The sequence below is a fragment of the Pinus tabuliformis genome, chromosome 1_2 (assembly GCF_031772625.1).
Source record: "Pinus tabuliformis cultivar Carrire ecotype Pingquan chromosome 1_2, CPIR1, whole genome shotgun sequence".
NCBI lineage: Eukaryota > Viridiplantae > Streptophyta > Pinopsida > Pinales > Pinaceae > Pinus > Pinus tabuliformis.
This window is the reverse complement of record NC_142298.1, coordinates 793,513,269-793,527,657: the sequence shown is the minus strand read 5'-3', so window position 1 is coordinate 793,527,657 and position 14,389 is coordinate 793,513,269. Positions and strand designations below refer to the sequence as shown.

The window sequence follows — 14,389 nt, the reverse complement described above, 5'->3', positions numbered from 1 at the left end:
GTTGTATGTAACCTCAACCATGTCTTATGTTGTCATAGGGTTGAAGTTAGGAGTGGTATACCTTTTTAGGGCCAATTCAGACTTGCTAGATAGAGTCTATTAGGTTTGATACTCTTGTTTGGTTGTGGGATAGTCTTGGTTTCGAGGCCAATCTTGGGTTAATTCCTGTCATCACAGGCTTACTTCTGGGCGAGCGGGTTTGGTTTATGTAGTTTGGGTTCTTTGTATGGAGTCTTGATGGAAGGGGCTTTCTGGGTTGCAGTCTCAGAGTAGTTGTTGGCCCAAATTTATCTTATGTTCTTTGTGCAACGTTCTGCTGGTGGAACCGATAAATTATGGGACGTGCCTGGATAATTCAGGGGTCTTGAATATGGATGGTATGGTTAGTCAATTCAGGCCTGTCAGTGGGCAAAGGTGGAATAGTGATAAAAGTGGCACCATTAAATTGTGTTGGCAACCGTTTGACAATAAGATTCAGAGCGGGTTCCTTACTTGGTTGGTTTAGTTTGAATTTGATTTAACAGGTCTACAACGTTGGAGTGACCCTTGGTAGCGTTACGTATCCAAGCTGGGACCCTGTTCGGAGTGACCTATAGAGTTAGACGCAGAGAAGTCTTTTTCAGGCAACAGAAAAATTATGGTTTGGGCCACTGGTATAGGTATGAATGGTCGTGGGGGCCATGGTCGTGGGAAGCAGAAGAAGGCCTCTCCTATTCCGATGCAAGCTAGCCTCTCATATAATTCAGGAAGCAGCTCAAGGATAATGGTCGTGGCGGGGCAGTTCAAGGATGCAAGCTAGCCTCTCGTATAATTCAGGAAGCAGCTCAAGCATATCATGCTAGCAACTCCAACCCGGTCAAGCAACTTATTGCAAATTGGGAGGCTGAGATTCGACAGATCGAGGAGGATTTTGAACTTGATATGGACGAGTGGAAAACTGTGATCCCGGACCCAGGCCACACTCGTGGCAGATCATCTCAATACAAGTAGACAGTCCATTTGTTTTGGATGATGAAGAGCATTCTGGTGAAATATCTAGAGCAGTTTCCTCCTGACATGCATTTGGCCCCTCAGGGACACTCAGATTACACCAAAGAATTTCAAAAAATATAGTTTCAATTACAGCAGCAGAATGGTCGGCTTAGCTGAATAGAGCAACATATCCCTTGTATACCCCACACGGAGCTACCAGGTTCCATTGTGAAGGATCCTGCACCGGTGGATTCAACTGATGATGAGTAGCGACATTGCATCCTTGCTTCTAGTTTTGCATGATACAATTTCAAATTTCTAGGCTTATTAGTAGTTATGTTTATAGATATTTAGAAAATAGGAAGAACAAAGACTCTCAAGCTTACATAGCGTGGCTGGTTAGACTTATTATTTTTTTTTTTTGGATGGCATATTTTGCGGTTAGGTGGCCAACAGACTTGGTTTCCCTCTAGGCAGGTTGAGGCCACCTAACTCTCAGACATATGGATGTAACCTGCTTTATTTTTGAAAATTAATGGAAAGGTACCACCAAGCTTACAAAAAAAATCCTGTAATAAAGGAAGTAGAAAAAAGGTTTTTATGCCTTTGAACCCCTTTTACCCAGTTTAATACAATCATTGAATCCCAAAAACCTTGGAGGAAATAACACCCTTTTTCTTTTGAGAAAAATAGGAGCAATTTGAGTTTCATAAGCTCAACATAATTATTGGAACCACTTCCTAGTCCCAATTCAAAGTTACATATGATTATCAACAAAAAAAATAACAACACCCCCTCCACAAAACCTCTCCTCTCCTTGAGAAGCCCCATCAAAGAAGGCCCACGACCTTGACTTATCTATTTCTGTAGTAGCTAGGTTCTTGTTAGTATGTGGTTGATCTTGTTGGGGAATATTTGGAAGGATAGATGATATATGAGCCATTGTTCTATTAGTGCTAGTAGAAACATCCTAAAAGATGGCTTGATTACAAGCCAACCTTACTCACCAACATATTATCAAACAAAAAGATCTAATTTTTTTAAGAACTATGTTATTATATCAGGTCTGCCATGCCTCATACAAATTCCTATCTTGTCATCCACCCATTGTCCAAAGTTATGCTCGATCAAAATTCCATATATATTTCGTGAAAGGACATTCAATGAACAAATGTGTAATTGATTCGTTCTCAGTCTTACATAAAATGCACCACCTTGGCCCTTCTACCAATCTCTTATGAAGATTGTCCCAAGTATGTGCCTTATTCTCCAAGAGGCACCACATGAAAAGCCTAGTTTTGGCCGAACATTTTTATTTTGAAAATTTCTTTCACTAGCAAGCATGTTCCCCTTGCAACCTTTTTGCAATCAAATGTAGATATCCCATTTTTGGGGTATAAATGCCAAAAAAGGAAAAATACCATACTAATTCATCCTCCCGATCCAAAATCCTGATGTGAGAATTTCTAAGGGCAACAATGTAGTCTCTCTAGGGACCAACCTAATCATCATTCATGCCCACCAAGTTTGCAAAGAACCACCCTTGAACCCACATATCAGTACTTGCAAGATCAACCACTTGATTAAGAGGAACAAAACCATTGTTATTTAAAATATCCACTAGACCTTAAGGGAGTTTTTATGTCATGCCACTGTTGAACTAGGGATCAATCCTAATCCTAACTTGTTAACGATTACCAATTTTCCAGGCAAGACCATCTGCAATCACAGAGGAGGAGACTAGAACTGCTTTCCAAATGATAGAGATATTGGCTTTCATTATATTCATATTTTGACATATTTTTCAATAGTCACTATACTGATGTACATTTGTTGAATCACTGTTGTCCACGAACTCTGCATTGTTAAAAGCCTCTAACCAACTTTAGCTGCAAGAGATTTTGCAAAAAGGGGTAGGTTCTTTAATCCCCACCCACCCCAAGCCTTTTGAGCCACAATTTTCTCCCATTTAGCCAATGGCCTAACAAAGTCATCTGGGGAGATGGTCCACAAAAACCTTAAGAAAGCCTTACAAAGTTTCTCTAAAGTCCCTTTGGGAATCTAGGAAAGAGCCATCTAATAATCTAGTATGGCTTCCAAAATAGATTTTATTAGTTCCAATATTTCGACCCATGAGAGCCATCAAACACCATATTTTTAACCTCTTTTCCATCTTAGCAATGAGCTAATGCCAATCTTCCTTCCTATATGACTTTGACTTTAGGTGGAACCCCGAGTATTTCAAAACTTCATCAAAACAAATAGATGTGAAAGGAAAAACTTCTTTCACATGAAGGGAAAATGAAAGGACGAAGTTGATTTTGATTGATTTTTTTGTATTCCTGAGATTGCCTGAAAAAATCTTAGGGCATTGTTTAGAAATTTGACGTTATGTCTGGATCTATCACAAAAGAGCAAAAATTCACCTATAAACAAGAAGTGGGTAATAATCAATTTTTTTTTCATTCCTACACCATTCAGCTAGCCCCTTCATTTTGCATAAGTCAACAACCTACTAAGGCCTTTAGCCACTAGTAAAAACATGAGCGAAGAAAGTGGGCACGTTTCTCTTAAGTCCCATTCAACATGGAAAAAAAGGTGATGCCACTCCAACCTCCTTAGGCCTTTAGCCACAAGTAAGAACATGAGTGGAGAAAGTGGGCACCTTGTCTTAGGCCCCATTCAACATGGACAAAAAGGGGATGCCACTCCAACCTACTTAGGCAAACATGTATTTAGCTTATTAATTTTTTTTAATAATAAAAAGTTACCTTTTAGGATTTTTATTGTTATTATTTTTTTTTTGAGAATATGAAATGTACGAAATATCCGGTTTACTAAAGATTTAATTTATATACCTAAATTTTTGATAATTAAATTGAATTCTGAAAACACATTTCAAAATACACATACTTATAAAAATAATTAAAAGAATAATAAAATACCCTATACTCAATAGAAATCTCCACCTTTTCAGTGATGGTTCGCTTCCAGTACTTTGGGTGCACCAGCCAGAGATACATGGGGACTATGGCAGAAACCGCGCTAAAGCAAGCAGCATTTCAACTTGTATAGCCAAGTGCAATGTGGCAACTGCGGCCGTGAAGTCGCCCAGATTTTACTGCTGAAGGATCGAAAGTTTGATAAAGCTCCGAAACTGTGTGGCCAAGTGGCAACTGCAAAGGCCCTAAGATCTGCGCAGCTTAGATTTGTCCTAATCTTTTTGGCTTAGTTATTTTATTCAATTCATTGTATCTGACAATTAAATTATTTTGACTTCCAGATTTTTTTCACCATTGTTATGGCAGGTGAAAAAAAAAAAGAAGAGGAGAAAAATCACTTTTAACCGGCTATAATTTTTATAGCAGTTGTCTTTAGTGAGACTTTTTGGAGGCTTTACCGGTGGGCTTTTCCGGTCAAATTTCTCTAAAATCCGGCAGCAATTTATTGAAATCACAAGGTTGATAGGTAATTTCTGCACGTTCAAAGCGTCCTGGGGTGTTTTTCAGGGTGCTGAATCCAAATATGCAGTTAAAAAACCATTTTAAATAATATAAATCAAGATTTAACCTCAATTTTTCCGCCGAATTCTGTCACCGGAATCTCCAAAAAGTCGCACTAAAGACAATTCCTTTTTTATACACATGGGTGCCAAATTTTTATGATAAAAGAAAACAAATGTATTCCAAATTGCATGGAAAAACCCATTTATTATATATATTTTTATAGTGAATTCCATTATATTTTATATATCTCATCTTACTCCCACATATCATATCATGCTTTTATTCATTGTAACACTAATCACAAGTTTAACTCACATCATGGGAAAGCAATTCAATCTTCACCATTTTCATTAAACAAAGTACAGCCTTATGGGTGCTGCAAAAATGATTTCAATTGTTAGAGAAGAAATCAGTCACATATTTCACCTTTCTGGCATCAATAAGATTATGGTTATATATGTTAGTAGATCATTCAGTTTTTGCTATTTCAGAAGCCATTTGCATATTTTTGCTATTTCAGAAGCCATTTACATAGTCAAATATGGTAGCTTTTGCAATGTAAGTGTTGTAAACCATTCTCAACATAGAATCTTCAATGCAACTTACTATAAATTACTATTATCAACCATGATTAGCATAGAATCTTCCATGCAACTTACTATAAATTACTATGATAAAAAATATTTTTCATTTCACATCCTATCCAAATACGATTTGTAGGGAGTAATATCGTATGCTAGGAAAACTTGCTGGTTCAAAGAAGGTTTCTTGTAAATGCTCCAATTGATTTTGCAGGAGTGTCGACATTCATTTGTGAAAATATTTAGATAGAATATGTGAATAATAACTTTTTGGCTCATCAGATCTCTAACATAAGCCAATGCCAATTGATTTCGAGGGTTGAACACTGTTGAATTCACGATTGCCGTTACACCAAAACCCACAGGTGTTAGTAAATAGACACATTGCTAGAGTTAACGAATCCACCAAACACACGGGAGTGTTGGATCAACATCGCCATTAATGGGGAGTGCAACAATCTTCCCCCTCAATGCGAGCCAGGTGTGTTTCGAACTCGAGACCTCTGGCTCTGATACCACTTGCTCTCCAATCTCCCCCCTCAACGTGAGCCAGGTGTGTTTCGAACTCGAGACCTCTGGCTCTGATACCACTTGTTGGAGTCACGATTGTCGTTACACCAAAACTCGCAGGTGTTAGTAAACATACACATCGCTAGTGTTAAGCACATGCCACGAAACACACGGGGAGCGTTGACCTTCTACACCACCATTAACCGGAGCCAACAATCTCCCCCCCCAAACGCAAGCTGAGTGTGTTTCAAACTCGAGACCTCTGGCTCTCTTACTAGTTGTTATAACCACTATTGTTGTTACACCAAAACTCGCAGGTGTTAGTAAACAAACACATCGCTAGAGTTAACAGATCCACGAAACACACGGGAGCGTTGGATCAACACCGCCATTAACGGGGAGCCCAACAAAGACTTGTAATTCATTGAATAAAAGGCAAGGAAAATAGGTTCGTTGGAATGTTTTGCTTTCTCAATATTTGGTGCAGTGTCTAGCACATCTGTCATGTCAATAATATTAGGTGGAAAATCAATTACAATGATCAAATCTCATGGTATCTAGCTAATATTCTGAAATCATGGCCAAAAATTAACAAAGCATCTCATACCACTGATGTAAGAAAGCTTTTCAGAGTTCCAAGGCTGCAAACCATTGGTTGGCACAGTAATGGTGATATCTCACAGCTTCTTTACTGCATCTCATTTTCATTTTTTTTTGTGTATATATAACATGGTGAATATCGTAACTATATTAAAAAATTATAGCAGAAAATTTATAAATATTTATTATATAATAATTATTTTATAAGATTATAATAAAACTTTCAAATTATAAACAAATTTAAAAATAAATTAATAATATTAAAAAATAAATATAATTTTTTCAAAATTATTTGAAAACACGATCACTTACATTAATCACTACTAAATTAATAATGCAAAAAAAATCCAGTTCTTAAATTGAGGGACTAATAATGATTAAGCTTTTGCCCTTTCTTTATGCTTGAGATATGCCTAAGTCTAATAATATCTTATTTACATAATTTTTTATATATAATTTTATTTATTTATGTTTTTCGATTTTTAATCAGATTTACACTAAAAATTGAGTTCAATCAATTTTAAGATTCGAGTTAGTCGGCGTTCAATCAGTTTTAAGATTCCGGTTAGTGGGCATTCGAAAGCATTGACTAACAGCGCCATGACTGCATGTTTACTTCCGATGTATTGTAATTCATACTTAATCTTCAACGTTTTTTTTTTTATTTTGGCTACTCCTATATTGATACATAATATAATTACAGAGAGGCAGAGGCCTCGAGAGTTCTAGCCTCAAAGAAGGCATGCTTACAAAAAATCACTTGAAAACCTGACCAGAAATCCTTCATAGTGACTTGCTTTGAGACTTGATGTGTCTTGAAACTGTAACTGAAAACCGGGACAGAGTGTTTGGAACCAGACAAAAGCTCAAAACTGTGCGGCCTTTCCATGACCGAATGAGGACCTATAAACCTATTGACCCCATACAAAATCCAGGAGGATAGAGACTGTAAGACAGTGGTTATGACAGTAACCAAAAAACTGGAGAGGGCCGCCCACGCAGGGGAAATCGGCGAGTCAATATTAGCAAAAGACCTGATACTGATAATTGTGAGACAAGAAATGACTTTGGATTCTGAGAGGATAAGACGTCTTCTTACCACTGCGGAGCAAAAACAGAAGGTGCGGACCTGTTCAATCATTAAGCGAGGTAGGAGGCGATTCCTCAATAATGCGGCAGCCGAATTGGTCAGAATCTTCAGACTCAGAGGGTTGGCCTTTTTTGCCTGAAGAACCACCCTCTGCAGGAGCGCTAGGACCGGCGTGAATGGTAGTTTCCTGATTTGCTGGGCTGCCTGGATCCTTTCGCTGAGTAGTCTCAGTCTGCATGGAAGCATTCTTGTCTGCTGTCGTCAGCTCCAAGGGAGCGCCTGGACCAACAGCCTCCGAACCAACAGCTCCTAAACCAACAGCGTCTTCACACAGCTCAATGGTGACTGACGCAATGAAGGAAGAGTTGCCTAGGGAGCAGGGGAAGCGGAAGCGAGCCGTGTGGGATTGGGAGTGGTAAGAGCAAGCTTCGGTGATAATTTGCCCTCTTCCTCTGCCACGACCACTTCTGGTTGCAGGGGATCTATTAAAGCTGAATTCCGAAGCATCAGACGAAGGCTCAGAGGTCGTGGAGGATGGCTGGTGGGAGACATGACCACGGGAGCTGCCTCTCCTGTAGCTCATCCTAGAGCGAGTTCTGGGCATTTTGAGGATGGCAGGAGGAGCGGAACAAACAGCAATGGAGGAGACAGAAAGGGAGTTGCAGAGGAAGGTGCAGGATGGATTAAAAGGAAGATGGATGCACTGATGAATGGCAGCGTTATGAACCCGAGCTAGACAGTGGACTAAACTTTCTCGAGAGCCAGGAGCGACATTCTCGCTGGAACAGCTTAAGCACAAGGGAGGAGCCAGAATGAAGAACAAACAAAGCGCCATTACAATTATACTGTTGAATTGAAGGGTGGTGGGGTGCTACGTTAATGCAACAATTAATTTGTAGTCCTGATTCATTAATTCAATCCTCATGCGAGGCCGGCTGGCGCTAGTGATGGGCCACGCGCCTCCCTTCCACGCCGCCGTCGAGCTGTACGCCATATTATACACCCGCATTCGGGTGGGATAGATCTTGTTGCACCAGGAGAGTGCAGTCGCGCTTGAGTTGTGAATCATTGGAATTGTTCAACAGGCCAGAGAAAAATGGGAGTTGTTGATCGGCCCCTTGATTAGCCAGTCTGTCTGCTGCCTTATTAGCTGTACGCCGGATGTGCTTGAAGGATATGCTGCGAGGAATTTTGAGCCATTCTTCAATTTGTTCCAATCTGCTTAGAAGCCTCCAACTTGAAGCTATTTTTGCAGCTGAGGATCCTGATTGCAGCCTCTATAAGGATTTGAGAATCGCCTTCGACCTCTAGAGGGAGCAAATTTTCGGTTTCTGCTATGCATAGACCCTGCCATAAGCTTTCCAGCTCGGCAGCGTTGTTGGTGTCTTTGCCTAATGTTCCATGATAGATATGCAAAACTGAGCCTGCCGCGTTTCTAAAGATGCCTCCATAGCCAGCCGGCCCAAGATTGCCCTTAGCCGCACCATCAAAGTTCAGCTTGTAAGGGTGGATGGCAGGAGGTGACCAAAAATGAGCTGACTCAGAGTGAATGGAGGTGCTGGGTTTGATATGATCTATAGAGGTGAGATCAAGGTTCCAATTGGCGAGAATGAGACGCTCCTGGGGTAGGACTGGCATATCTGAATCTTGCCATCGTTTAAGAGCCAAAGTTTCTTGAAGATTCTGCCTGAGAAGAAACCAAAGGGTATCAAGAGGCGAATTATGATTTTTGAAGATCCTGTTGTTTCTTTCCTTCCAGATGATCCAATAGATGAAGCCTGGAAGGAGGTGCCAGAGGGCATTAAGAAGAGGACTTTGGAAAGGGTTCCGAGGCCAATTTCTGATGGTGTTTACTGTGTCTCCCTCTTTTCTACCTGATCTTCTATTGCACTGAGCTGCTCTTTCCCACATTTGAGCTACTAATGGGCAAGTATCCAAGAGATGATTAATGTTCTCTGAATGTAGATTGCAGTTGGAGCATCTGGATGGCCCGATAAATCCACGCTTTTGTAGGTTATCCCAAGTGAGGATCCTTTGTTTGCTTAGAAGCCAAAGGAAGGTAGAAACCTTAGGCCAAATGTTTGGTTGCCAGACTTGGTCCCAAAGTGGGTCTTTTATAATCTGCAGAGGTTGATAAAGGATTTGATAAGCCTCCTTGGTAGTGAACAGGCCCTTGGTAGTGTATCCCCATCTCAAACGATCTTTCTGATCTGATAGTTTGATTTTCCTAAGTTTGAGCTCGTTGTCAATCTCATCATAGGTTTCCTCCTGCCAGTTGGCTTGCCATGTATTTGCCGATCTCCAAAGCTGAAATCCGTGGGAAGAATGCTGTTGCCAGAATTGATGTACATAGATTTGCTCATTTTGCTGCATGGTTATTTGCCACTTGGGTTTGTGAAAAAGAGAGGCAAGTTTGGGAAGTTGTTGCCAGGAATCTTCCCAGAATCTTGCAGTGTTGCCTGAGTGGATTTCCCAAAAGCTGTGCACTTGAATGAAGGTGCTATGAATTTTGGCAGCATTCTAGATTAGTGAGCCAGGAGTGGTAGAGGAGAATCGGATTAGCTCCTCCACAGGACTGCCTGGAGCGTATTTGGCTTGCCATAGACGACCCCAGGGAGTAAGCGGTTTGGAGAGCCAATTCCACCATATACGTGCCCCCATGATGTTGTTGCTGTGGAGGGGGTCCCTCAGGCCTAATCCCCCAGCTGATTTCGGGAGACAAACCTCTGACCATTTAACCAGGGCCCATTTTTTGTTGTGGCCTGAGGAGCCCCAAAGAAAATTTCTTTGAAGATTGTGAATGTTCTTGAGAACCCATTTCGGGGCAACCAAGATTGAGAACAGGTACAGAGGCATGGCTTGGAGGACAGATTTGATGAGGATGATTCTGCTTGCAATGTTGAGAGAGCGGTAGGTCCAGGAGGAAAGCCTGGCTTCTAAGTTGTCAAGGAGGGTCCTCCAGGCGGCATGTTTGATGGCAGAGTCAAACAGGGGAGCCCCCAAATATTTCGAAGGAAGCTTGGCTATCGAAAAGCCCAAAATCCGAGCTATATTCCTTTGAGTGAGAATGGGAGTATGGAAGAATTGGAGGCATTGATGGATGTGCCAGAGGCATCTGAGAAAAGATTGAGCAGGTGTTTGAAGGCAGAGGCTTCTTGTACTGAAGGATAGCCAAAAAGCATATTATCGTCAACAAACTGTTGGTGAGTAATGGGGGATTGGCCATGCAGTGAAATGCCCTTTAAAGAGTGTGAAGTAGTAGCAGAGTGAAGAAGGCGGCTTAACCCTTCAGCCATGAGAACAAAAATGAATGGGGAAAGAGGATCTCCTTGACGAATACCCCGAGAAGGATGAAAAGGAGGGGAGGGGGATCCATTGAGAAGGATGGAGAAGTAGGGGGAGGAAATGAGATTCATGATCCATCGTGTCCAGGTGGCATTGAAGCCGAATGCTAATAAGATGTGTTTAATATAGGTCCAGCTGAGTTTGTCGAAAGCTTTGGAGAGATCTAGTTTGAGAATCATACCTGGTTTTTTCAATATCTTGAGTGAGTGGATCACTTCGTGGGAGAGAATGATACCATCCAGAATCTGGCGCCCTTCTACATATCCTGTCTGCTCTGGCGAGATAAGGAGAGGGAGAAGAGGTTTGAGTCTATTCGCCACTACTTTAGATATAAGCTTGTAGATGACATTGCATAATGCAATCGGCCTAAATTTATCAGGAGTCTTGGAATCTTCCACTTTAGGAACGAGCGCTATGAAGGTCGTATTTAGGGAAGGTAGAACCCAGTGCATCGATCGTGATTCATCCACGAGCTCCCAGACCTCTATTTTGATATGCTCCCAGAAAGCATGAAAGAAGTTGGCTGTGAATCCGTCAGGGCCGGGCGCCTTACCATCCTTGAGCTGGGCCATTGCATCCTCCACTTCCTGCATGGAGATAGGCTGGAGAAGCCTATTGTTGTGATCCTCATTAATGATTTTAGGAATGTGCTGCACTATAGTTTGTATGGCTTGATTTCTGCTACCCGGCGGTTCTCTAAGAGTGTCCTGAAAGTATTCTTGGAATTCCTGTACTATGTCTTCATGCACCTCCAGGCGCTCCCCTTGTTGATTGTTGATGAATGCGATGTTGTTGTGCATTCTCCTTTGAATGGTTGACCTATGAAAGAACTTAGTATTTTTCTCCCCGTCCTTGAGCCATCTGATCCTGGATTTTTGTTGCCAGAGAGTCTCTTCTTGCTGCCTGCGCATTTCAATCTGATTTAGGAGTACCTGCTCTTGTAGTGCATAATCCTCCGTTCGACCCTCTGATATGATACATTGTTGCAGCGTGTTCATTTGCTGCTCCAGCGCTTTCCTTTGATCGAATATGTTGCCAAACTGAGTGCGATTCCAAGTTTTCAGCACTTGCTTAAGGTATTTTAACTTTTGTTGAAATTGAAACATCTTGGCTCCTACGGGGGGAGTGAAGGATTTCCAGGTAGCTATTACTACATCTTTGAAATTGGGATGAGAGAACCAGAAGGATTCGAAGCGGAAAGGTCTGTTGCTCTTTGACTCTGGACGCGACCACTGAAGCATTATAGGCCAGTGATCTGAGCCTGCTTGAGGCAAAATGGAAGCATGGAAATCTCCGCCCAGATGAATGGCGTTATCCGACAGGAGGAAACGATCAAGTCTGGAAGCTATGTGCTGAGATCCTCTTCATTTGTTGGTCCATGTAAACATACCGTTCGAGGTCTGAAGATCCATGAGCTGATTCCTAGATATGAAGTCTTTAAAGCCAATGTTGTCCCCTTCCAGTCTTGCTCGACCTCCGGATTTTTCCTCCAGCGTTGTAATGATGTTGAAGTCACCACCACTTATCCATAGGGGATGGCTTCTGCCAGAGCTAAGAGCTGTGAGAGTGTTCAGCAAATCCAGCTTTTTTTGAAGATCTTGAGGAAAATACACATTAGTGAGGAGACCATGGATATTGGTACCAATGAGGTGGAAAGTGGTTTGAATGAAGAAGTGAGAGGCATGGAAATCTTGAAGGGAGAGAATTTGAGGGTTCCATAAGATTGCCAGCCCTCCAGAAGCACCTGATGCATCCACAGAGACTGAGCGACAACCTATCCAAACTTTGTTTAGAATTTTCTCCAATACAGTGCTATTGCCTTTGGTTTCTTGTAGAAAGACTAATGTAGGCCTTTCTTGCTGAATCATGTTTTTTAACATTCTATGTTTTGCAGGGCTGTTAAGCCCTCGCACATTCCATGAGATTAGCTTCATGAGGAACCGTGGGGAAGAGCTTTAAAGAACTTGGTCAGCTTGGGGAATTCTCCAGAATCCACCAGCATTTCTCCAATAATGATAGTCCTTTGCAAATCTGTTTTGCACCCTCGTTTTTTCGTGTCTTTCAAAAATTTTTTACCATCCCAAGGACTACCTGCCTGAATGCCAAGATATTTGTTTTGTTGTGCTCTGATCAGAACTCCTTCAAGTCTGTCGATCTCCCTTGGGGGAATATCACTGAAATCTTTCTGTCGACATGCTGCTTCCAGTTTGAGTAGGTCCAGACCTCCTAGATCTTCACTTTCTGGTCCCTCCTCCATGAGTGATGGTTTGTCCTGTTCCTCCTCATCTGACCTTTGATTAATATTGTGGGCTAGAGAAGCGTCAATCTCCATGGCGGAAGATGGTATGGTTGTTTCTGAAGCGAGATTTTTGTCAGTAGAGGTTGAGGTGGGAGTGCTGATTGGAGCGGACTTAGAGGGTGGAGCTGAGGGATTTGGGGGAGGCACAGGGGTGGAAGAGGAAGGATCTGAAGGCAGGATGAGAGTATGATCCTCCATGAAGATTGGAGAGGACAAGATTCCAAAGCTATTCCGAGTTTCAGGTTTCTTGGGATCTTCTGGAGCACCTGGAGGTTTCTTGGATTACTTTCTACGGCTAGGAACTCTCGTGAATCTTTCAGTCTTTACTTGTCTCTAATGCGGATGCTTTCAACTAAAGATTCAGAGGGCAATCCCTGAAAAGATGGCCGTGCTCATGGCACTTTCTGCAGCTAAAAGGAATGTGCTCGTAGTCTATTGTTTGCACCCATTCATAATCATCATGAAATAAACTTACCGCATCCGTGAGTTCTTTGGTTAGATGCATGTGTACACAGATCTTGGCATAGGAGGTGTATCTTCTGTATTTGGTTTCCTCAGCGATTTTGATGAAGACTCCTAGGCTGTTGCCAATGTCCTTTAAAGTCTCCTCGTTCCAATATTCCACGGGAAGAGAATACAAGCGTATCCATACCGGAGCCCAGGTGAAGTCCTCTTTGTCTGGATCGAACCTCGCTTTCCATTCTCGGAGATATAGGCCTACAAAGTTGAAGAAATACAGACCTCCTTCGAAGATGCGTGTTTTGTCTTCCAGGTAGTTGAAGATGGTAGTGAAAAAACCTTTGGGGCCTAGCTGCAGGGAGACTTGACCCTTAGGCTTCCATTTGGAGGCTATCCATCCATACAAGGCCTTTTCAGTTGGCCAAAATCCAAGGAACTTACCTATGAGTGCATGAACACTCATGTATTGGATTTGGGCATTGATTCGATCACTAGGAAGATCTATTTTTATTCTCTCTGCAGACTTGGGAATGCATGTTGCAGAGAATGCTTTTGGCCGTGACGTAAAGTTGTTATGGTCTATTCCTTTGTCTATGGCTGCCGTCTGACCTGCAGCAGCATTTCCATTGTTGTCTGTAACCAGATCTGAATGAGGGCCATCAGTTGGGTCAGGGCCTTGACCGACTGGAACTTCTACATTTACTGGCTTGTCAGGAGAGGGATCTGATGAGGGAGGGGGGGCAGAGCCCACCCCTCCGGACGGCAGGGCCATGGAGAGGAGATCAGCGGCGTCGAAGGCTAGAGAAGCCGAGGGCACAAAGGAGAGGGACGGTGGGATTATTCAGTAACCCTAGCAGGGGAAGCATCACACATCGGAAGCCACTCACAAGAGTCAATGGAAGAACTTGATTATTCTATATATACTTAATCTTCAACGTTAAACTAACTGTTATGTCCAATTATTAGACTTCAACCATGTGTTGTGTTGCTTTTCCATTGACGGATGGATGGATCGAGCTCTCTGTGT

General features: G+C 42.0%; 1 protein-coding gene across 1 annotated transcript; it reads right to left on the bottom strand.

The window, feature by feature from the left end:
• Nucleotides 1-13,255: 13,255 nt before the first annotated feature.
• Nucleotides 13,256-14,134, bottom strand: LOC149208285 (uncharacterized). The gene has a single exon (XM_089398294.1). The coding sequence runs from the start codon at nt 14,132-14,134 to the stop codon at nt 13,256-13,258; it is 879 nt and encodes a 292-aa protein (XP_089254420.1).
• Between the last annotated feature and the right edge of the window lie 255 nt (nt 14,135-14,389).

What these genes read in the sequence shown, in the direction of transcription:
- LOC149208285 (XM_089398294.1), bottom strand. Translation starts at nt 14,134, where the DNA reads ATGGCCCTGCCGTCCGGAGGGGTGGGCTCTGCCCCCCCTCCCTCATCA.